Source organism: Drosophila arizonae, chromosome X, assembly GCF_054131065.1.
Source record: "Drosophila arizonae isolate 15081-1271.41 chromosome X, UAZ_ARI_1.0, whole genome shotgun sequence".
In the NCBI taxonomy this organism is placed as follows: domain Eukaryota; kingdom Metazoa; phylum Arthropoda; class Insecta; order Diptera; family Drosophilidae; genus Drosophila; species Drosophila arizonae.
Window position 1 is genome coordinate 20,913,464 of NC_142927.1, and position 26,346 is coordinate 20,939,809.

The following is a 26,346-nucleotide window of genomic DNA, read 5'->3' on the forward strand; positions in this document are numbered from 1 at the left end:
TTGGGTGCGAGAATGGGAATTGCGAATGGGTTTTATTGTCTTTACGTTCTCTTATTGTTCGCTTCTTGTTTCCTTGCAGATACTTGAATCTCAAAGGCCCACTTCAAGGAATTTCACTGTTTACCTAGCCAAAGATGGCAAGACAGTCAAGAAAAAATACCATAACAACAACAATGGCAACAGCAACAACAATAAAAACCACTACAGCTACAAATTGAAAAACAATAAGGAGAGCATGCCGGCGAAGAGAGTTGCCAATGAAGAGGAAGCAGCTACAAAATCCACTTCCGGTGACGACAACGACAGTGCCAAGGACAACAACGGCAAGAAGAACGATGAAGTCGACAGCGACAACGAGCGGAATGGGAATGGCTATGGCTATGGCTATGGCTATGGGTATAGCAATGGCAATGGCAATGGCGCTGGCGCTGGCACTGGCTACGGGGATGAGGACACGGGCGAGGACAATGCGGAGGATGGGAAGCCAAACGCGAACTTTGACAGCAAAAGTTTTGCGTATAAAAAATTTAAGAACATGCACGAACAGCAAAATCAACAGAGCCAAAAGGAGCAACAGCAGCAGACGAAGCAGCAGCAGCAGCAGCAGCAGCAGGAGCAGGCAAATGCCAATGGACCGGCCCGCCAGCAGGAGCAGCAGGAGAGGAATGCTGCACGGCAATGGCAACGTGAGCAGCAGCAGCCGGCTGTGGAGCAGCTGTTTGATTCTATTGAAATATTAAATGAACGAAAATTTAATAAAGCGCCCGGCCAATCAACGTTGCCAGCCGCAGAGGATGTCGCTGGCGAGGACATTATGGCAATCGGCGATATTGAGGACAATTTTGGTAATGATAAAGTATTGGCGGAAAACATTAAGTCCGCAATTGACAATGATGAATCAGCGGTGTCCAAGGAGATGATAATGTCGCCAGCAGAGACCAGCACCACAGCCACGCCCTCCGCCAGCACCAGCACGAGCAACACCCCAACCACCAGCAGCACCAGCACCACACCGGCGACAACAACAACCCAAGCAGCTACAGCTGGCAGCTCCATTCGGCGCGATCTGCTGGCGCCCATCGGCCGCAAGCCGAAACGACATGGCAATGGCCACAGCGCCATGTCCTGGCCCGGCAGCAGAAGCTACGAGAAGAAGAATTACGGCATAGGCCGCCTTCATGCCGCTGACTTTGAGCTGAACGCCGAAGACGTGGGCGAGCTGCACTATTACGACGGGGAGCAGCATTCGCGTGGCTCGGATGACGGTGCTGGTAAGACGGAGGCCAATTACTTGAGCAGCTATTTGGGCCATATGGTAAATGGAACCAAGCAACAGCAACATCAGCAGAAGAAAGAACAGAAGCAGCCGCAGCAGCAGGAGCAACGTTTTCTAGACGACGGCGAGCGGCAGGGGGAGCAGCGGACGTCGCAGCTTGAATTGGAATCTACATTGCGTTATCAGCCGGGTAAGTCATTTGGGCATTTTGTGAGTGGCAAAGCTTGTTCAAAGTCATGCCAAAATAAATAAGAAAGCTACAGATCGAGCTGATGGACTGGCAAATACCCTGCATGCAGCAGGAAAATTAATGCAAAAAATCATAAATATTAAATGTGTTAATACAAATCCTAATCGAATCTTAGATAATTCTTTACTCTTGCTGAGCTACGTTCAATATATAAAAATGGGCGTGGCTGAAACCCATTCAAAAGTACATAAGCCACATTCCATTCAAATCTCCTTTTCAGATTCTCTGTCAGTCTCAGTCATATATGAATATTACTACAGGGTATTTCATAGTCAGACAGTGCCGAATAAAGTGCTCTTATTTGAATTATATACACATATATATTTATATATATACACAGCTAAAAATGTACAGTAAGCCACGGGCTAAACACACAAATGGGAATCGGGACACGGATCAGTAGAGTCAGTGGTGATGGGAGGGGGGAGTGCAGACTAAACGTCAGTCCAAATGACAAGAGACACTGCATGCCACACACAATCAGAGGGGAGAGACTTAAGCGCTGTGAAGAAGCTGCACAGTGGGCAATAAACGAAGCACGCGTGCATATAAATTGCGAATCAGCTAGACTGACGACTTGACCCTATTCCATATTCGGTTACCAATTTTGGTTTTACTTTAAATTTCAGTCTATGAATTGGTAGTTCCGGTAAAGTTAATGCTGTAATCAATTTAATTCTTCGACTAGTTTTGCTATCACACAATTGTTTTAAATTGTAAATAAAATAGAAATTTAACTGATTTATTCGACTATTGCGTTGCATCAGTAGCCGATTAGATGTGAAAACTCAAACGAATTTCGTAATTTCTGTGGTGTTTCCGACACTGTTTGAAAACTGTGGCTGGGCATCCAAAGCTCACATGCTTTGAATTGGTTTCCCTTTATGGTTTCTGCTCTTTAATACCCTCGTTGAATGAGCAACTTCAGGATATATCCGATTGGGAGTAATGTACGTAACACTCAAACAGAAAAAGGCGTGGCCGATCCCATATTAAAATGTCTGCTAATACATGTGAAAGATCCTGATTAAAAGGAGGAGCTAAAGACCTGAAATCTCTGGTATCGGAATTCGTAGCTTTCATATAAACTTTCCCAGTATATAAAATTATATTTTTTCCACGCGATTCAGTAAATATTTTCCATTTCCTAAGATCAGAAATATTTAAATGCAAAAGATATTCAGATATAAAATTGCCATAAAACTTCGTCTATAGCTCGACTTATATACTATTTGAGGCTCGATTGATGAGGGCATCGTCAAGTCGTTCACTCCCGCCTGGACTTACTTTGATTTGCTCATCTGGACGGGACTGCAGTGCACTAAGCTGGCGCTTGTGCTTTAGCTGTCGACCGTAAATTGAAAATATGTTAGGCAAACCCCAATTGAATGCAGCTAAACCCCCTAGAGGATTGGGACGTTGAGCACCAAAATTTCCGACCGCACTTGCCAAACGAAAAGTCTCTTTAATATGGGTGCAAATGTGAATGCTCGAATACGCGTGTGTATGTGTGTGTGTGTGTGTGCTCGGATGTTGCCTTAATTAGTTTATGTGCCTTGCCGAACTTATGCAAATTCAGCCAGAAATCAAACGGACTAAACTTTGCCGTCCGACGAAGCAAGCATCCAAGCACCCCTGGGCTGCCACTTTATTACAACAGTTTTATTTTGCGAGCTTTCGTTTTGATACTGGGGACCTATTTAGAACTGAACATAGCGGGCATATCGTTTTTCATAGAGCCTATGTGACCCGGACTGTGTGAGGTGGAAGCCATGTGCCATGACTCCTATATAAGAAATAAGAGCAAAATCCGTTTGAATGGATCAGTCTCTATATCAATTGAACTCTTGATAAAGATTATGCATATTCCGTAGATTTAGCTAAGAGTTCCGTCTAAGGCTTAAGTCAAACCTTTGCCCTTGCCCATTTCTCTCAAAACCCGCTTGAATAAACTCATTTTTACATTTTGTTACACCATTCAAAGCAAACTAGGATATCTTCTAGTCTAACAACTTCATCCCATTAAAGAGATTATTCGGGAAATCTTTTGAAATCTATATCAAAAATTTGAGTTTTTCTAGAGTTCCCTTCCCCATATCTCTCAAAAATTCTCTAAGCAAATTTTTCTTTAGACCAGGATATCTTCGATTCAAGCAGCTCCAACCATACTCTCACTTATTTTCTTCTCTTATTTTTTTCTTTTTACCTGCCTGAAGCAATAAAGCCAACAAAACGGCAAATATTGTATAGCTCTGCATCGAGCCGTTGCTCAATGTAGAGCATGTCTCGAGGGTTTCCCCCCCACATACATATATCCCGCGCTGACCCGCAAACTACACAAAAAAAAAAAAAAAAAAAACGGGAAAAAAAGAAAAGAAAGTAAAATAAAAATGAACTTCGCACTGCATTCATTGTAGTGGAGGAGTCGCCCCTGATACGTGCCTAGACTGCCAGAGGTCCTGTGCCTGGCCGCATCTTTAGCCAGTCTCCAGTCATTCCGTTAGATGTGTGCTTGGCCGGCGCCTCTGCCTCTGAGGGCCGTTCGATTTTTCATGATATATTCAATTTTGGGTTAACTTGAGACTTGAGACGGGCAAAATTTCATAAACTTTGTCCAAACTTTCCAATAGCCCAAAGTAAAATAATTCAAATAGATACTTAGATATCAAATTGGTGAATAATAAGCAGCAAACGTCATAATGATGATGATGATGACGATTATGCTTAGTTTATATGATTATATTTAGCTAATCTAGACGCCCAAGAAAATTTTTTGCTTTTTCGGGTATCCCGACTCCCTTGAGAGAGCTACAAAATTGGTGTCCAGACTGTAAAAATATTTTATTTATTCTGAATTGATATAAATTTATTTTTACCTATTTAAATAATATAATTTATGTATTTAAAAAAAAATTTATACAGTTTTCCTTATTATATGATTATCTATTATTGATTATAAAATTGAAGAAAACGGTAACGATTTTAAATAAATAATGTAAATATATTCGTATCGACTGATTTTAATTTCTTGTTACTAAAATGTATATTTATAAAATACATATTTTTCTTCAATTATTATTTATTAAAATTTTCATTATATGTTTAATTATTATTTTACACCATATAATGTTGAAGTATAATTAAAAATATATATGTTATATAATTTTATACTATTAGTTTCATTGTTAAATTTACTATTTATAAATTTTTAAATTAAAGTGAATATAATTTAAGCGAAATCAATAACATTTATACTATTTTGATATTACTTAAAAAAAAAAATTTATTGAATTATTTCTATGAACATATACATTTAAAAAAATTTACAAAATTATTTTATATTGATATAATATAAATAAATTAAATACACTTTTTGGGTAATGAAGATAAATTCTTATAATTGTATTTAAATTATGCTGAGCTTAACTAAAAATTATAAGTTTTTTATAAATTAACCTATTTTTTTAAATAAAAATAAAATTTAGCAACTATTAGCAAATTTTTGATTTTGTAATAAAAAACCTATTTTACTTTTATTCTGTTTAATTTACGAAATATCCACATATTATTCAACTGAACTTCGCCAGAAGTTTCGTTACCCACCTCGCTGTGTGATGCTTGCTTGGGTTTTGTGGCGGCGAGGTTGCTGCCTCACTTTTATGCACAATCAAATGAAATGAATTGTGGTCTTATGGGCAACGGATTTTGTGGTCTTAGATGAGCGTCACAAAAACAACAATAACGGCAATAGTAACAGCAGCAACAGCAGCAACAAACAGCAACAACAACAGCCATCTACAAATACGGCGATTTGTTGTCCCCGGGACTAATAGAAATCTATTACTTCCGAGCGAGCGCATCGTGCCGAGACTCTCAATTCCAGCATTCAGTCCATGCCTACCTAATATGACTCTCAATCTCTATTGCAGATGCTACGACAGCGTCGCCGTCGGCCTTTGAGCGCTTTAAGGCGCTGCGGCGCAGCAGTCGCCGGAACGGCCACAAGAGCCACAAGAAGCGCTACAAGGACTATCTGAAGCACAGCAGCGCGCTGTCGGTCAAGCAGCGCAAGGATCGGGAGCAGCACGCGCAGAAGTGGCAGCAGCAAAGGCAGCTGGCTGAGAAGCAGGAGCGAGAGCAGGAAAAGGAACGGGAACGGGAACGGGAACAGCAGAAGCAGCAGCAGGAGCAGCAGCAGCAGGAGAAGCAGCAGCAGGAGAAGCAGCGTGAACGAACTGAACAGGAAACACACGCCCATGCATCGCCAATCTTTGCGCTGGGCGTACGGCCGCAGCGCAACACACCGAAACCCTTCTACGAGGGCCAAGTGAACTACTACGACCATCAGGAGGAGCAGCCGCTGCAGCCCCTGGGCACTCACCACACCGAAATGGAGCGGCTGATTGCCAGCGATAATGACAATTGGTATCGCCGCATCAGTCCAGTGTTGCGCAACGGCATCAAGAGCACTGAGATGCATAAGCAGCACCAGCAGCAGCACCAGGCCAATCATCATCATCATCTGAAGCATCATTATCATCAGCACCATCACCATAAGCATGCACGCCAACGTTTACCGAATCCGTATCAGCGCAAGGCCCCAGCTCAGCTAGCGACGCCGCCGACAACGCCGCAGCCGCCGCTGCCGCCACCGAAGCCGCAATTGGGCCACCAGATCACCGAGCTGGAGCAACTGGAGCGCTACTATGCCAAGTGGCCGCATCTAGCGCGCGTTCAGTTCCAGGTGTACGACGAGCACTACCGCGAAGCCCACCCGGAGCTCTATGGCGACTACGATGCGGACGACGATTACGAGACGGCTGCCGAACTGGAGGAGGCGCAGCAGGATCATGGCGCGGAGGCCAATCTGCCGCCGTACATCAAGAAGTACAATCGACGCAACAAGCAGCTGCTGAACCTGCTGGAGGGCACGCTGCCGCCACCGACGGCCACACCGTTCCCGGGCATCTGGAGCGGCTCACAGCTGCAGCCGGGCCCGCATGAGTCGGCGCCCATACGAGTGGACGATGAGTACGTGAAGCAGAAGCGACGTCGCTATCAGCAGCGCTACGAGGACGTCTTTGCCCAGCAGCACAGCAGCAGCAGCAGCAGCAGCGGCAGCGGCAGCGGCAGCTCCACCACGACTCCAGCCACGCTGTCCAGCAGCCCGGCGTCGCAGCTAAACCAGCTGCCCGAGGAGGACAAACAACTGGATGAGCATCAGCTGTCGGCTGCCGTTGATTTCTGGCAGAGGGAAGTCGAAACGAAGGCGGGGCCCAAGCCGCCGTCGCCGCACACATCCACCTCGAAGCCGGCCCTGTACAAGCTGCCACTGTACCCGGCCATCGCGGGCAGCTTCCTGGGCACGCCGCGCAGTCGCAGCGCCCAGTTCGTGGCGAATGTGTCGGGCCGTGGACAAGGCAGCTGGCGTCCTGCTGCTCCGGCAGCTCCGGTCGGTGCTAGCAACCATGTGGATGCCCATAATGCGACAGCTCCACCGTTTTCGCCACTCAACTCGTTTGTCTATCATCGCGTGGTCGACAGCATTGGGGCTGCCTCCTCGCTCAGCCGCAAGCAGCGTCTGCCCTTTGTGGCCATCACGGATCGGCGGCTGGAGAGCGTCGGCGCGCACAAGTTGGCCGGAGAGCAGCACAAGGAGCTCGAGCAGAATCACTTTCCAATGCCTTAAGCCGCTCCAGCAACACGATCACGCTCAGCGCAAGTAGAAGAAGAAATAGAAAAACAGCAGCAAAAAAAAAAAAATAAATAATAAGAAAAACAAATGATGGAAAACTAGTTCGACCCCAAGCGATGCGCATGGAAATGGAATCGAATTCAATTAAGTTCGTGTACAAGCATATCAAATTTAAGAGTGGAGTAGTGGAAGGGAATCGAGTAGAACGGATTCAAAGAGATGATATCTAGAGTTAAGGACGGAATGAAAAGAGCAGACAATGAAGAAAACAGAAGCAATTCAGACCGATGAATGCGACAGAGCAGCAGCAGCAGTGTATAAAGATATCGGTAATCGAGCGCAATTAATCGATAAGAAACGAATTCGCACGTATATCAACGTTACGTTTCGACGTCGCTCCAAACGGATTTCCTTTGCTTACCAAACTTAAGCCTAGACATCAATTTTGAGTAGTTGCTTTCGAATAAAAGTCTTAAGTTTCGACCTATGAGAAAAGAGCACTAGCTGTAATTGGTTGTTTTTTGTTAATTTTAATTTTAATTTTTTTTTATAAGAACTCTTGCATATTAAACATAAACGGCAGACGTTATAGGCAATTAAAAATAAAATAATAATAATAATAATAATATTTAAAAAAAGAAATATATTGAAAAAAAAAAATCGAAATATAAGCTAAGATTTTTTTTTGTGTATGATAGTAACTGACACAAACAACCAGAAGAATCGCCACAGTAGAGACGCAATTACCCCACACACACACACATATATACACATACACAGTAAAATAACTGTAGGCATAATATATATAAACTTAAAGAGCCTGAATGTATGCAACACAATTTATTCGTTCGACAAAGCTGGCGATAAAAATGAGCGAACACATATACATGTAATACTCATAATGCCAGACACTGATTTGATTTTGTAATTTGGCTTTGATTGTAGCGTGAATAAAATTGCTTTTTTTATCCAGCGACTAAAACTTGTTTCAACAGTTCGAACATTTTTCAGTGCACGCAGCATCAAATAGGTTTCAAAATTAATTCAAAAGCAAAGAAACATCAAAAGAAAAGGAACATTTAAAAGAATAAAAAAAAAAAAAAAAATATTTAAGAAAAAGAAAACAATTTAAGAAACGAATATATTTAATCACTAACGTTGTATTGAATGTACATAGTATATGTATTGTAGAATCACAAAAAAACAAAAGAAAAAAAAAAAAAAAAAAAAAAAAAAGTAAAAGTAAAAGAACAAGAAGCAGCAAACAAGTAAAGGCTACTTATTTAATAAACCATTTGAAATGTAAAATCTATTTAGTTGGCTTCAACACACAACACAAATAAAAACAAAACAGATATGCAAATTAAAATAAAAAATAATTAAATCAATAAAATTGACATAAATGTTATATATTTATATGAGTATAATGCTTTCAAGGTAGGCAGGCTGGATCACGAATGATACGACTCGTACTTTAGTTTCAATAAACAAAGTTCAGTTTTGGTTGCGGTAAGTTTTTGGTTGAATACGAAGACGAAAAAATATTAAATATACGAATTTGTTCATTTGAATTTCAACTTCTTAATTATCAGTGTCTGCTATACATATAAATCAGACTAGAGTATATATTAAGCACATTTTGAACTGTTAACCGCGTTAACCGTTAACCGTTTTATTGTTCTCATTCTGCTGGCGAAATCAAACGAAACATATCATACTTACTCCCTCTCGCTCAAAGCAAGAGACTTCGATTTCGTTTTGTTTTTTTTTCTGTTAAGCGCCTTGAGCGGAACTATTCGTGTGGCGCTCTCTTAACATCGTTGAGGATACGATTGGCGCACGCACAATGAGCAAATAGATCAAGAAGTCAATGCGATTGGTCTTCACACTCCCATACATATGACACACTCAATTCACGTACGCCATTAATGTGCTTAACGAACATAGGTTTAACATGCATACCAATACATACACAAATGAGTGTTTGCTTCATTTGACTCAGCCAAACGGTTGGGGTACAGCCAGAGCGAAGCAACAACAGAAACGGTTATTAACCGATCGCAAACAAAGTCGCTAATGAACCGATTTAAGCGGCAGCTCTCTGAGTGTTTTCTCAAAGTTGGAGTGAAAGCCACTAATAAGTACTGCATATTATGCAGACATTGAGAAGCGGTTAACAGTGAGTCATTTAATCTTTTTTTTTTTTTTTTAACTATTTAACATATGCAGAACTTTATATGTGACCATGTTAACTTTTTCGCTGTAAATATAGACTCACAAAATATAATTTAAACAGGAGAAAAAAATATAAATTCTGAATAATTGAAAACAAATATTTAACAATATCAGCCATATATTAAAAACAAATATTAATATCATATATAAAATGATTTAATTGCATTTAATAAATAAATAATAAATAAATTGAACAAATATTCAGAATGTAATTACCATTATTTTATATGTATGCTAGAAATTATAATTATCAATTTGGAAATTTGGTTTATTTGAACCGCAAATGAACACAAACTCTACAAATATTTTACAATCATAGGCAGGCCTGTTTGTGATTGTGTTTTTGGTCTAAAATGCCTTAATATAATCTAATTTAATGCCAATAGTTTCAATTTTGAAAATTTGAGGTTTCCTTGAAATATGCTTTGCCAAAATTTAAGTACAGTTGAAAAGTTGCATGCTGGCCTTAAAGCAGTAAGCCAAATATTCAATAAATTTATGCAACGCAAGGTATTAAAATTCAACTAAGGCGTTATTATACATGTAACTAACTACAAAGCAGCAAAAAGAGAGAACGAACCAACAACACCAATCACAACTAACAAACTTTTAAAGAGCAGCAACGATACCAACACACAAACACGTACACACACACACATAACTACTTATGTGGTAACATTTTAATGGAATGAAATTCAATAAAGCAAAACTTATTATTTACGCACAACTTTTTGAAGTTTCTCTTGCGATGCAGATAAAATAAAAAAGAAGAAGAGCATTGATGGCATGATACTCGCTCTCCCATATAGACATGCCCAAGGGACGAATAATATATATGAATATATTTACATAAATGTATAGACATATATATATGCATGTGTATGTTGTACGAGGAATATATACATATGTACATATGTATATGTAATGTGAAGTGCATTGTCTAATAACTTTGCTTCGCATTATTAGAGTAGCGTGCCTTGGTAACACTCAAATTGGTAAGTAGCGTATTTTAGCCTGAGAAAAAATAGAAGGAGCTGCTAAGAATTAACACAGGGGACTCTTTGAAGATGGATCGATGAAGATAGAAAGATGCTATATTACGCCAGCTCCGATATACATATACATGTATATTCTAAAATCTTAGTAAAGATACATATAAAGTAGATATACATACATATATCCAAAATTTTAATAGTTAAACATATATCTCATGTATATGTACATATATATATTTTTTTTTAGTTCTGCCATCATCAACCCACAACTATATAATATAACCTAAGGATTGTCTCTTGACTACATATTGGTTTCTAAACCTGCTGCCCCTAGCTTAAATAGGGTTTCATGTGACCCAAGCGTACCTCAGCTAACATTCGCATTGCATCAAGCCAATATACTCATCTGCCTACATGAAAGAGCAAACAATTAATTAAAAATATGGCAATGAGAGAGAATGGATCGCTGGAGTAATTTATAGTATATTATTTATAATCTCTATCAATACTGGAATATGATTGTAAATTGCGGAATTTTTTCATTTCCCATTAAACAATTAGAAGCTTGAGTTGCAACGACTTATGCTGAGGCTTCTAAACTGAGGCTTTATCTCTGAGTACCTGATCACCAGCGGACTCAGAGCGAGCGGTAGAGTAGAGAATGATATACATATATGCCGGGGCATATTCAGTGAGTGACTCATTGAGCCAGATTATTGAGCTGATTGTCGCTCCGATGAGCAATGTCTTTTTTTTGCAAATTCTTATACAATAACTCATATTGCCATTGTCTTGCACCAAGTGTCATTGTACTAGTTCGGGTATGTTCGTAAATTCCTCAATACTCTCCCGCAGTTCACAGTTGACGTCGTCAATACTTTAGATCTAGCTTGATCTATTACAAATATTAAAAAATAAAATAAATATTTTTAGGAGAAAGAATTTATAAAAATTATATAGTTATTTTTAAGCGTAAATCCAAAAATATTTTATATTTATTCAGGTAAAAAAAAAGCTTCACTCAATTTGCACATGCATTAAATATTTCGCTCAAGTATTAAGCTCCATAATGTGCACTTCAATGGCAAACAAATGGCTCTGAGAGCTTGCAAGCTGGCAGCCAGGTCTGATTCCGATTCCGATTCTTATTCAGATTCTGGTTGGAATTCGGGTTGCTGTTCGGGTTGGCTTGAGCGGGATTGGCCTGGGTTGGGTTGGGTTGGGTTGGGTTGGGTTGGGTTGGGTTGGGTTTGGGTTGGCAATTCTATTGGCAATGCCAATGTCATTTGCATGATGCTCGAGTGGCTGTGTGCGTTTTCGCATTCGCATTCACTTAAACGCTTATAAGTGATGCCGATGTCGATGCTGGTCCCGGTGACGGTGCCAATGGCATCGTTTGGTGCACTGCAAATGACGCACTAACGGTAGACAAAGTGCCGCCTAATGCCCGGGCGCCCCGTAGCAAATTGATGTACTCCACTCAGCTTCAAATGCGTGTAACAATATCTTCAGGATGATAGAAGCTGCCTTCAATGCCTTCAATGCTGCACTACTTTTCAATTACAGTTTCTTCTCGCTGCCCCTGCTGCTCCTGCTGCCCCTGGCAGCTCGCCGCCAGAGGGGCGTGAAAATCTGTCACTGGATTTGCATAAAGTGCTGCAACGCTCGCTTTTGCATGCCACGCTGCCATTTGCCAAATAATTTCAATTCAATTTACAACCAACTTAAAAAGAATGCCACCAAACCCGTGTGGCGGCAGCTCAAGAAATGCCACATACAAATATATTCAACTGCTCTATACTCTGCTGCCGCATGAGGGTGTTCGGCCATGGGCATAAGCATTGACTGAGCCATCTCCTGCGGTGGAGGGGAGTGTGGGAAGGGGACGGACATTGAAAAATTCGCCATGGGAGGCGATGGCAATTGATATGAGTTATTGCACAAGAATCTGTAATAAAAGGCGTCGCTCTCTGAAGCGACAATCAGCTCAATCATCTGACTCTACGATTCGCTCTGAGTACGCCCTGGCGCAGTGCTGCTCAGGTGCTCACAGGTAAAGCATCACAGGTTCAGCATAAGCACATCAGACATTGCAGTGCTTAAAGGTTTGCAGCTCATATACTGGGAGCTCTGTAGAACTCAAGGGAGCTCTCGATGAGCTAAAATTAATGATATATAAAGTATTATAGTAATTCATATATGAAATAAATAAATAATAAGGTATATGCATATTTATAGTTCATGACAATGATATATTGTAATTTATAATATATATATTAATATATTGTAATTTACGGCCTTGACTTATTTATATATACTATATGATAGCCTATACTATATGATATGATATGTATTTGTTTACTGGGATAGATCCTTTCAAGACCAAAGCTGCTCATATCGAGCCAATCAGCATTTGGCATTTTTAAGTGCTTTCACACTAACTGTGCTCAGAATGTAATTAAACGGATATCGAGCCAAGCTGTTAGCTGTTTGCGAACTGTTGAATACATTAAGAACGGAATTATATATTATTAATTGTACAAGATAAAACTTAGCTGAGTACATATATATTTCCTTTCCTATAGTATTCAACAATAAAAAAAAATATATAAATAAAAAAATGTTAAAAAATATTCTTATAATTATCAACTGAATTATTTAAATATAAAAAAAATAAATTTTTAATTATTTTTTTGTTTTTCAAACTTCAAAATCTGTTCCGAGTTAAAGGTAAGTAAGTAAAGTAAAATAAAATAAAATAAAAAAAAAATAAAATTAAAATAAATAAATAACACAAAAATAGTCAGAAATACGCTTTTGCAATTAATATTAGCACTTAAGATCTAAATCTAAGATTGAAACCGATAGCAGCAGATGCCAAAACATGTAAAACAGGGACCGTAACGATTATAATTTTTATAATAAAAATTTAAAAATAAGACTTTTTATTTTGAGTAATTAAAAAAAAAATAATTATAAATAATTTATATAATAAAAATCAAAAATAATTATTGCAGATAAATTTTTATATAAAAATCAAACAATTACTAAGAACAAATGAACTAAAAATTTGCTTGAGCTTATACAGAACTATATGTAATAAATGTTTTGTTTTATTGCTATTTTTTGTTTATTTATTTTTTCTTTGCAGTCCGTCGTATACTAAACAATAAGCAAACGTATTAGCATTAACTAACAACCGGTTGGTTTGAACTCCAATGAGATCAATCCAAATATTTACACATTAATAGCTAAATTTGAGTGTCTGACTGGTTGTCTGTCTTTCCTTAAGTCTGTCCGTCTGCCATGCAAACCCAATCGACTAGCTAATATGGCCAACTGCACACATAGAGCAGCCTCAAGTGCAGCATCAGCGCTGCAAATTTAAATAGGCACGTAGTACGGGGCAAACGCCAAATGGAGACATTGCCAGACGACAACGACAACGCACACACTCATACACATATACAGAGGGAGACACAGAGAGAGAGAGAGAACATCAGACACTCCACACGCAAACTTGCGCGATGCAGACACCTCGGCAATGCCAACGCCTCTGCTCATCGGCTGGGGCGAAGGGCGTGGGGCGAGGGGCGAGGGGCGTTGCACAGAAAATGTGGCGCGTTGCATTACCGTCACAGTCAGCACAGGACACACATGTCTTTGCCAACATTTTCCGTTGCTGCTCAAGAAAAATCGCTGGCGGCGCACACTCAGCAGCCATCAACGGCAGCCCCTTGCCGCCTGCCCCTTGCTCCATGTTTTGCCTTCAGTCGGGTGCCAAGTGCAGTTGCTCATACACACACACACACACACACACGCACACACACGTACATAGATGTGCTTAACTGACGTACATGCGGTATCCAGGTGACAGTTGGAGTTGGGGCAAAGTCGCCCTCTGTCAGCCGCACGACCAGACGCAATTCGCATGCACATTCATTTGTGCATCACGTATACGCCAGCGATTCCCGTAGCCAACTTTTAAGTCCACGCCGCAAATTATAATTAATTTAAATTTTGCAATTGCAACTGCAACAAGCACGGCTTAAATATCAATTAAACAAGTTTTCTAATTTGAAAATAAAAATCAAATATATATACATATGCATATATGTATGAAATATATAATATATATGAGTCTGTGCATGTATGTATGTAATTATAGCATATCTATAGGCATTTGCTTAGCATTTTCTAGTCAAATTCCTTGAGAGGTAGAGGGAAAGGAAGGAAAAAACAGTTTATCACATTTAATTGAACTTAAGCTTATCATTTATTAATATTGTATTATTTTTGGTGCTCAGCCTGTGAAGCATATTCAAATGAATTATTTATTTCATAAGCGAAATTAAACTTTCAACTAAAAAAAAAATTCCAAGAAAAAAATGTAAGGCATGCAAATATTTAATTAAAGATAATTAATTTCACAAATGTCAGGTCTAAAAATGAATTTATGATTAAGATTTACACGAGAACTAATGGAAATTCCTTTGGAAAAAATATTTTTAATTATTTAAATTATTATAGATATTTTCTATATATTTATATATTTTTACTCATTCACGAAAGTGCGTAGAGTCCGTCTGTCCGTCCGTCCGTATGAAAGTAAAAAAATTTTAAAATTATACTCGTATATTACCACGCATTATAAATGATCATGATATTCCCGATCTGCCCTCTAGGGGCGTGGCATATCGGAAAACTCATATTCCCGGATATGAGAATTCGGAATTCGAGTTGACTCACGCTACGACGTATATAAATACGCCCATTGAGGGCGTGGCAAGTCGAATAAAACTGTTCGCAGTTTGAGAGCTAGAAATTTAAAATTTGACAACAGATCAATAATGTGTTTAATGGGCTCTGCCACTCCCACCTTTGTCTATAATAGACATATTAACAAAACCCTTTCACTCTGTATTCCCCTTTCAAAGGGTTCAAGGCATAAAAATAGATGCGGGACGAAGAGAACTAGAAGAAAAGCGCATTAACAATTTCTATTTTTATAAAATGAATGAAAAAAGTGTTACATAAAAGTACTACAGAAAAAAGCGTTATATAAATAAACAAGTAAGAAAGCTCTTGCGGGGCATGCCCGACTGATATATACCCTGGAGCCAGCTTATGCTTCATTCCCACAGTCAAGTCTATGCAGAAAGACCTGGCTATATTTACGCTTTCTGCTGATTATGCAACATCATATTACGTAGCAGAAGAAACGAATGGAAAATGCCTTAAATTTGCAAACAAAAACTCCAATCCCTACTACATGGCTAAGTTACCAGCGTGGCTGCATGCAACAGCATGAGCTGGGAGCTGGCAATCAAGTCGGCTTTTTGGCAGGACGCCCCCTGAGGTCTGCCATTAGCAAGCGGCCCGCGGGTGTGCTGTATCTAACAATCATAATTATAATAATTATAAAAACAACAATTAAAGCACATAAGTATTGGGCCGAAACAAAGCTAGTAGAACAACAAGAGCCAAAGCAGTGGGCAAATGGAAAAAATTTGTAATTGAAATTTTAATAGAACTTAAGCTGCGGCATGCTGCACAAGCAAAAGGAGCTGCGTTACGCCGTACCGTGCCGTGCCGTGCCGTGCCGTGCCGTGCCGTGCCCCATGTCCCATGTCCCGTTCCCTTCAGTCCCTTTGGCTTTTTGTTTGCCTTTGCCGGTTTTTCCGGTACGCAACCAAATTTTTTGACAAGTTAATTAGGTTGTTTGCTTGCTGCTCTTCTTCTCCTTTGCTTCTCGCATTGCTCTTGTCCTCCCACAGCCTCTCCACTCCGCCCTCCGCCTGTAGCCTTCCCTCGAGGGCTCAAGATGCCGCAGGCGCCACAGCCAACGCCAATGTCACCCATTTTAATTTGCTTTTGATAAAGTTCTTGTAATTGCGACGAGACAGCTAGTGGCCCAGGCTCGCCTCTGCAAAGGCATTCACTGGTCAGCGGCACATGACACATGACAGCAGCAAACATGACCCAAGTACCGCTCGAGCAGACGAAATGCGAGAGTCTTTCAACTGAGTGTATTAAAATCTATATATACTATATATATAAGTAGCTACAATGGCAAACGCTCAACATAACAAGTTCAACTTGCTCCTTTAATCCTCAATCTAGAATGAGTATCCAAATAAACGTGCTTCTATGTGTAAGTACTTGAGCAAACTCTATAGCTTGATAGAGACCCCCCATATCTGTCTTTATGGCTGTCTTACAGTCAGTCTATCACTCAGTCTGTCAGTCTGTATATCAGTCTGTCTGTTTGTCTGTACGCCAATCTATCAATCTGCCACTTTGTATGTCAGTCTATCTGTCAGTCAGCCTGTCAATCTGTCTGTCCGTCTATCAGTCAGCCAGTTTGTCTGTCTATCGCCCGTCTATCAGTCCGCTTTTTAGTCTGTCAGTCTGTCTATATGTCTATCTAACAGTCTCTCAGTCTTTTTGTCTGTCTGTCGCTCTGTCAGACTGGAATGGCGTCAGTCTGTATATCTATCAGTCACTCTGTCTGTCATTTAATTTGTCTATCAGTCAGTCTGTCTATCAGTCTTTCTGCCTGTCTGTCAGTCAATCTGTCAGTCTGTTAGTCAATTGGTCAGTCTATCAGTCTTTCTGCCTGTCACTCTATCAGTCTGTCTGTCAGTCTGTCAGTCAATCTGTCTGTCAGTCAATCTGTCTGTCAGTCAATCTGTCTGTCAGTCAGTCTGTCAATCTGTCCGTCCGTCTATCAGTCAGTCAGTCTGTCTGTCTATCGCCCGTCTATCAGTCCGCTTTTCAGTCTGTCAGTCTGTCTATATGTCTATCTAACAGTCTCTCAGACTATCAGTCAGTCAATCTGTCTGTCTATCTAACAGTTTCTCAGTCTTTTTGTCAGTCTGTCTATCTGACAGTCTGTCTATCTGTCAACCTGTCTTTCAGTCTACCCGTCAGTCTTTCTGTCACTCTGTCAGACTGGAATGGCGTCAGTCTGTATATCCATCAGTCACTCTGTCTGTCCTTCAGTCAATCTGTCTGTCAGTCTATCGGTCAGTCAGACTGTCAGACTGTCGGTCTATCGTCCGTCTATCAGCCCGCTTTTCAGTCTGTCAGTCTGTCTATCTGTCAGTCTATCTGTGAATCAATCTGTCAGTCTGTTAGTCAATTTGTCAGTCTATCAGTCAGTCAAACTGTCTATCAGTCTTTCTGCTTGTCACTCTATTAGTCTGTCTGTCCGTCTGTTTGTCTGTTTGTCTGTCTGTCTGTCTGTCAGTCTGCCTATCAGTCTGTCTGTCAGTCTATCAGTCTTTCTGTTTGTCACTCTATCAGTCTGTCTGTCATTCAGTTTGTCGTTGCAGCAGTCTGTCTATCAATCTTTTACCTTGTCATTCTGTCTGTCAATCATTCTATCAGTCAATCTGTATCAGTCAGTCTGTCAGTCATTCAAATTGTCTATCAGCCAGTCTTTCGGTCTCTCACGCTATCGATTTGTTACTCTGTCTGTCAGTCTGTCTATCTCTCAGTCTTTTTGTCAGTCTATGCTTTAGTCTTTCATTCAGTCTGTCTATTAGTCTATCCATCTATCACTCTATCTGGCATTTTGTCTGTCTATCATTCTATCAGTCAGTCTACCTGTCAATTTGTCTTTCAGTCTGTCTATGACGTTGCCTCCCAGTCACACTGTATCTTCTTTTCGTAACGTCAAGAGTAACAAAATAGGTTAATAGAGCACAAGCAGCTGAAATATATTTCATCGATAGCTATATTTTCACTACAATGAAATCGATTCAAATTGTTATCAAACTTTAACTTTTCAAATAACTCTCACAAATTATTACATCTAAAAAAAAAAAAAAAAGAACAGTTTTTTGTTAGTTTACCAGTAACGACTACTGTTATAAATTTTCAAATAATATGCATTATTAATTTAGTTATAAATTCTTTTAAAGTTGAGGCTTGATTATTAAAATATTTATTTACAGCATTTTGTTCAACAGTCAGTGAAGCTCGATTGCATTATACACATATACATAGGAACTAACCACATATCAGCTGACTTTATAGAGTGTGTACAGGGCTGTCCACATTCGACGAACTCATCGGGCAACCATATATATACTTTGACAGAGACGGGAATATGGACAACCCTGAATATGAATATGAATATAGATAGATATACAGTACGCTCTCTATATTCGGTATTTATATGGTATTTATACGGTATTTATATGGTATTTATTTGTTGCTTTAGTTAGCTCGAAAGTGGATAATAATGATATATTATTTTTATATAACAGGTTGAGGAAAGTATTTCTGGTCTATACGGAAGAAAAGTACATATTTATAAATTACAATAAAACATAATTTTCATTAATTTTTACAACTTTATAATTCAGAGATAAGGACGAAAGAAGAAGAAGAGTGTTAATTGCAGCAGTATTTGCTAGTCGGTCAGTCTCTCCTCCACAACACTTTCCACTGCCTTGGCTAGCTTTTCCATTCTATGTCGTCCTTTTTTTTCATTTTCATAGTACATCTCGTTAACGTTTGTTGGCCATTATCTGAGCCACTTTAGCAGGCAGCAACTGTCTCCTGCGCTGTGCAATTTTTCATGGCACATTATTTTTCTTATTTAAGACCACAGGAAAAAAAATTTGCATAGCCCGCTGATAATTAAATGTAATTGCTCCGTTGCCCAAGGCAAGTTCCTGTCGTTGTTGCGGGTGTCGTTGTTGCGGGTGTCGTTGTTGTTGTTGTTGTTGTTCTTGTTGCTGCTGCTGCTGCTGTTGTTGTCGACTGTGACCAAAATTAATGGTAGGTATTTGGTGTTCGGGACTTGATTTGGCAACTGTCACGCACAGCGGCGACGATGATGTGGATGAAAATTATGCTCGGCCCGAAGTTTCGCATTGTTTGGGCGTGAATTTGACAGAATGGCGTCTAATGAAATGTACTTGGCTTGCGCCTATCGCCAAGTGCTTTTTAATCAAATTAGTCAAACAAACAAAGACAGAAAAAAACCAAGAAAAAAAAAAGAACAATGGCCCAAAACAAATGACACGGCTTTCTTCATCTGTTTCCTCAGCTTGCTCTACTTGCTCAGCTTCCTCTGTTTCCTCTGCGTGCCGCTTATTGAGTTGTTGTGGATGGCCAAGAAGGCATTAAGCCAAGTCCGGACACCGATACCGGAGCAGTGTATCCGCTGTCACTTGAGCGACTTGAGCGTTGCGAAAGATATTTGATGGCGAGTCGGAGTGAGATTCTGACGCGATAGCTGAGCTAGTTAGACCAAGCGAAAGCTGAACCCAACAGGGACTGCCTGACTTGGATATACCTTAAGGCGGCTAAGCTAAGATGTCATAATTTATACATAATACCAACTGAAACAGGCAAGTGTCTGACTTGGAGATACCCTAACAAAAACGTAGCTCCGATTTCATAATGCCAACTAGAAAGAAGAAGGTTTTTCTTAACATCTTCTTCTCGACTGGCAGACACAGAACTTAAATATCATACATTAACTAAAATAGGAAACATCAAAATATAACATTTTTATAGAGGCTTTAATCGATAACAGAATGACAGGAATAGTTATCGATTTTTGGTAGCAAAACTGCAAGGCTTTAGTTCATATAGCATGTGAAAATCGACTCTTTAACACATACAGACAGACGGACGGAAAGACGAACAAATGTTCGACTCTTAGACAGACAGACAGTCGCACAGGCCTAAATCGACTCAGCTCGTCGCCCTCGTCGCCCTCGTCAACCTCTTTCTGCCTGTTACACACACTTAAAAGTAAAAACTCTGGAGATTTCTAGTAGGGAGCGCTAAATTCGGATGTAGTCCAAGCAGGATCAACTCGGAATTCTTAATACTAACTAAAAAAGGTTAATGGTTTCCAGTAGAGTGTGTTCGACTAAGAGATACCATACAGAAGGTAAAGCTTAATTTCACTATGCTAAATGAAACAGGTATAGACTTTATTTGTAAGGAGAGCCCGACTAGAAGATACCCTAAAGTAACTGAAGCCTGCCTAGGCCTCCTATATAATCGATAATTATATATTACTGCAGTCAGATTATGCCTACAGCTATAATGAGACTTGGTCCTACTTAGTAAGTAGTACTTACTATATACTAAGTACTACTATCATATTTTTTAATAACTCATTGCCTCGCCTATTTCTTGCACTTCCGCTAGCTTACCACCTCATCAACAAGAAAATTATAAACTTGTGTCAATTAATAATAAACTTGTATGAGAATTTTCCATCGTAAAGTTAATACAATATATACAGTGAGTAACATTAATATGCGACTTTTTATGTTATGTTAAATATACTACATATATATACTACATATATATACGAGTATTAGGGGTTTTTTTCAATCTACAATTTAACATTCACACTTTCTTAATTTCAATAATATGTTTTATAGTTGAAAAATAAAAAGCGAATATTAATGTTACTCACTGTATATGTATGCATATCCGGGCCAGTTCATTGTCGACTTCTTATAGCGATGGCTGGGCATATCAATTTCGTATTGACACTTGCGACACCTGCAATTCGAATGCTGTCGCCCATTGGACGGCAGGTGCTTTCATTACTTTTATGCTAATTGCAATTACGAGCAGGTAAGTATTTGCCGGCGTTTTATTTGTGCGCGCTTTAATGGCTCGCGCCCTGGCCAGTTAAAGCCAGGTATTTTTTTGTACCTGCGTATACGCAATGGCATTTCAATTAAATACCGACAGGCAGGCAGCTAGGCAGGCGGCTAGGCAGGTAGTGCTCCCATTCAAAAGGCTCCACATAAAAACTGAAAAGTTTTTTTGCACTTCACAAAACTGCGCCGAGAACTGAGAGCTGCGAACAGCGAATTGCGAAAAGAGAACAGAGAACAGAGAACTGCGAACTGTGAGTGAAATGGGTGGATGACGACAAGAGCTCGTTTTATGGCACGCTTATTCATTACATCCTCAATCCGTTGCGTGCTATTTTAACGCTAATTAATCGAGTTAACTTTATGGCAGTCTGGCCGAGCAGTCGAGCAGTCGTCGAGCAGTCGAGCAGCCCAGGCGCCCAGGAGCCAAAACCATTTATGCAGTTGCCGCTCGCGCTGCTCATTTGTTTGTATTTTCTCCTTTGGCAGCTGCTCATCTATGAAAACAGGGCGCACAAACAGGCGCAAGTCGAACTCTGTATGCGCTACAACGTTATCATTTATGTTCATTCTTGCCAAGAATTGATTAAGTAGATAATGACTAGGCTAACGTGTCTTCTCATTCCGATTCGAGTCTAAATAACATTTGTGATTTCCATATTTAGTTGGCTTATTATTTAGATATAAGGAGAGAGAGAGAGAGAGATGTGCATATATTATACACGTCTGTATATACAATATATTTGTACGTTATATTCAAGTATAATATTAGCATATTCACATAAGTACATATAATATATGCACATCTCTCTCTCTCCCAATATTTCTCTCTCACTCTATGTGTCTGTCCTTCGCTCTCTGCTTGCATACTCCCACTCTTTGTCTCTGCTTCTCTCTCTCTCTCTCTCTCTCTCTCTCTCTCTCTCTCTCTCTCTCTGCATGTTCTATTATCGGCCACTCCTCTTTCTGTCCTTAACTCTCTCTGTTCTCATTTTTCTCTATCTCACTTTCTATTTTGGTCCCAGTCTCAGATTCCCAATCTCTGTCTGCCAACTTTCCTCTTACACGCTCTCTCTCTCTCTCTCTCTCTCTCTCTCTCTCTCTCTCTCTCTCTCTCTCTCTCTCTCAGTGTCTTGCTCACTCTCTTTCTCTCTTGCAACTCTCTTTCTTCCTTCTTCTACTCTCCATCTTATTCTCTCTCTGTCCCTCCCTCTCTCGCTCAGTTTTTCTCTACCTTTCTCTCCCTATCCGTCTGTCCCAATCTCTCTCCCTCTTGTTGCCCCTCTCTCTTGCCCTCACTCTCTCTTTCTCTCCCTCTCTCTCTCCTTCTCTCTCTCTCACTCTCTCCCTCTCTCTCTCTCGACCGACCGACCTGTACGATTCTGTTCTTCCTTTTATATCTCTCTGTCTCTCTTTCACTATATTTCTTTGCATATACCATTTTTCTCTTCTTCTATCGCTTTTTCTCCCTCCTTTAATTTCCACTTCGTCTTACAACATTCCCATACCCTATCAAATGGTATAAAATAAATACATAAAAAAACAATACCAAATAAAAGTCCATATATAATAAGTTCCATTTGCTATGGTGAAACGAAGAAGATGAAAAAATAAATAAGCAAAAACAACAAGTCATGAAGGTAGCAGCAAAAAGAAAGCCAGCTGCGTCCTCGTCAGCTTTTTGCTAGTACGCCACATAAAAGACGTAAATATTACGCACAACCCATTTAAATTCAAATATGAGCATGCCATTACCCTCCTTTCCCGGTCTCCCAATGCCCCCATACTCCAGTTTCTATGAGTTCACCCAAATTCTGGCCGCCTTAACCAATGCAGATTTCCTATTTTCGTTTTATGCGTACACGAATAGATTTCTGAGCACTACCCGACTGGGTATTACGATTTCAATGTACAACTGCATATGATTATGGGCTCTATGGCAGCTGTTCAGAAGCAAGTCGAAAGTTTCAGATGAATAATGCAGAGCTGTGCTTATATGAGGGAATTCCCCGTAACTAAAAGTTTTCCCCTCTCGCAAGCTATGAATAGTTATAATTAACTATGCAGTAAAAACTAAATTAAATTGCAAGTTTTCATTGCAAGTGATGTCGTACAAATACCCTACAATTGTGCAGCCCTAAATAATTTTCCATGAGGGAGATTTTTCGTAGTTAAGTGAAACACTCAGTGCGGAAATGCACTCTGCTCGCAATATATACTACATGTACATACATATACATATGTGCATATATGTATGTATGCATATATTTCCACTTATTTTGGCTTACATTTTTAAATGCTTTAGTTTTTGTTTCAGTTCCCCTCGCTGCGAGGGTATTTACAGTAATACCTAACAAAAACGTAGTGAGAGTCGAAAAAAAGTGGGAGAAGAAGAAGAAGAAAACAAACAGCCCAAGTAAAAGAAGTAATAATACATACATGAAAGTTCCATTTGGGCCATGTCATCATCACTTTTCGCTACGACGACTGTGTCAATGGGGTTGGGGTTGAGGTTGGAGGTGCAGGCAACAACAACAACGTCGACAACAACAACATCGACAACATCCATAGCTCCCCACGCACTCTCTATAGCGAACGCCTTTCTCTGTCGCCCCACCACGCCCCAGGCTGACTTCAATACTACAAGTTGAAAATGTTGTTGCTAGGATCAATGCGGTGGGGGAGGGGCGTGGGGGTCTGTCTACCTAAAGCGGCTAGCAGCCAATTTAAATGCACTATCAATTGTGCAATCCCCAACCACGCCCCCATCCGCTACGCCTCCACCTCCACCTCCACCCACTCCACGCTGTGAAGGCCAACCAAACTTCATTCTTTTTTTTGCAGAGTATTAAAAATGCACATTCAATATAAATTTCTATATATACATACATTGGGCTATATAAACACTGTTATACTCATTCATGTGTGTGAAATGAGTATATTGGCTTTGTGCAATGCTCTCACCGTCCGTCCGTATGAATGCAAATCATTTTGCTGCTATTGATATATCAAATTGTTGTCAACACGCCCACTACGGGCGTGGCAAATCGTAAAATGCATATTCCGGTATTCCAGAAATAAAGTTGTTAAAGGTTTTTAAACTTTTCGCCTTGAAAACCCAAGTTCATAAAGAAATGGCTGATATAGCTACGCCTATTCGATCATTCTAGAGCTAGACACTGTAAATTGGTATTTAATTGGCAAATTGGATGGATCTACCAGCATTTGGTTAATGAATGAGTATTCCGTAGTAGAGCTGGGAAACTCTTGATGCAACCATCGATTATATCGATTTAATTTTTTTATGAACGGACTTTTGTCTATATCGATATATCGCCGTAGTGAAATTTTCTATTAAAACAAAATAATATATATTTGTCGTTGACAATATGATAAGTCAAATGGAAAGAAAATGGATCTCTGACTAAGTGTATTTTAAAAGATCGCTATTTTGATTACGTATAATGTATTGGAAACGAAATTTAATGAATGAAATTTTTATAATTTCTATAAATCTGTTTATATTCTTCATTCTTATTCTTTAAATAGGTACAAAGAGATTATAAAGCCTATCTATAAAACCCACCTTTTTTTACAATAAAAGGTAAAAATTTGAAGGTTAAAAATTTTCGATGGAACCATCGATATAATCGATTATTTTTGGAGCCGTCCATCGATGGTTTCCCAGCTCCATTCTGCAGTCAGTAACGCCCGACTGCAATGTTCTTACTTGTTTAATGTATATTTTCGGATATATGTATGTATATAAATGTGTGTGTGTGTGTTCATGGCTGATGTTGGGTTTTTTGGGGAGCATTCGGGTAGAGTTTGTGAATCATTTGGCCTGTTGATTTGTTGCTCCGTAATAAATCAAGAGCATAAACGGCTTATGGCCGAACATAGCTCAAATCTCCACACAAACTGAACTCTGGACTATGCGCTGACAGCGCGTGGAAAATAACTATGAAAAATTTATGTGCGGGCCATAGTCTCTCTCTGTGTGTGTGTGTGTGCAGGTGTGTATGTATGTGAGTATGTGAATTGGCAAATAATATGCCGTTAGCCAACGAAGTTTACGCTCAATTTAAATTTACAAAATATTGCACAATAAAAGCCAACATCGAACCATAAAAATAAATGGCAAAAATAACTAAAAACAACAAATAAATAAAAAAAATTGAAATTGCTGAAACAAACGTATGAATTCCACTTTTCGCATTTAAATATTTTTAAGTTTAAAAAAAAATTTATTTTTTAAGTATTTGATCTCTTGAAAAGTCAATGAAATAAATACATTTAAATGGAGCTGCCTAATTCATAAATTTCACTGTGCCAAACAAATTTTAAGAACTTTCCATTTTTTGTTTTTTTTTTTTTTTTTATCCGCTCACAGTTCATTTGCGCATAATTTGATAATATTTCATTGTGCGAGCTTAATTGAATCTTTTATATACGCACAGTTTATGCGCGTAAATATCTTAATGCAGTTGCCAATTAATCTTCACAGCTGACAAATATTCAGTTGCAATAATTGTTGCAAACAAAAAAAAAAATAATATCAAAATATTGTTAATTAAAATTATTGATTGTTGCATCGACAAAAATTGTTGAATTGAATTCAGGCAGTAAACAAGGATAGTTGAGTAGCTAAATACATAGGAATGATAAAGCAGAAAGCTTTAAATAAGAAGTCAATTATAGCTAAATGTACTATATTTATATATAGATATATAAATCTATATATACGAGGTTTGTTCGGAAAGTATGAGGACTTTTTATACCCTGAACTCATTGAATGTGGGTAATCCGGATAGAAGGCTTTTGTGAAAATATATGAAACAGGCAGAAGGGGGCGTGGCAGACGCCATCAAGCATACCATACCATAAAATATTTAGTATATATATTGTTAATCAACTGTGTTTATCTAGCCATTCTCGTCAATCCGTCCGTCCGTACTGTAGGATGCAAGACCTAGAGACAGGCAGTCGATTACCGATAATTCGAAATGGCATGGGGATCAGTTTTATTTTCGATTTACGCAGAAATTCAAATTATCGAGAATTATCTAGGATGAATTTTTTCAGTACATTAGCGAGTCTCGACTGTACTCGTATTTGCTGTACGCAGTGAGAGCTTTTCATATTTTTTCGATAGCTCATCCAATTTGTTTATTATCGATAATAATCGATCATTTGACTTCTTTTCTTGAATAAGCTAGATATTTCAGATTTACAGTGTAAGCCCAAAG

General features: G+C 39.2%; 1 protein-coding gene across 1 annotated transcript in view; it reads left to right on the forward strand.

The window, feature by feature from the left end:
• Positions 1-10,183, forward strand: part of LOC108619764 (uncharacterized) — a 62,773-nt gene extending 52,590 nt beyond the window's left edge. Inside the window, exons 3-4 of the mRNA XM_018016508.2 lie at positions 80-1,466; positions 5,456-10,183. Coding sequence (XP_017871997.1) covers positions 80-1,466; positions 5,456-7,215 — 3,147 coding nt within the window. The 3' untranslated portion in view covers positions 7,216-10,183. The remainder of the gene's footprint in view (positions 1-79; positions 1,467-5,455) is intronic.
• Positions 10,184-26,346: the final 16,163 nt, after the last annotated feature.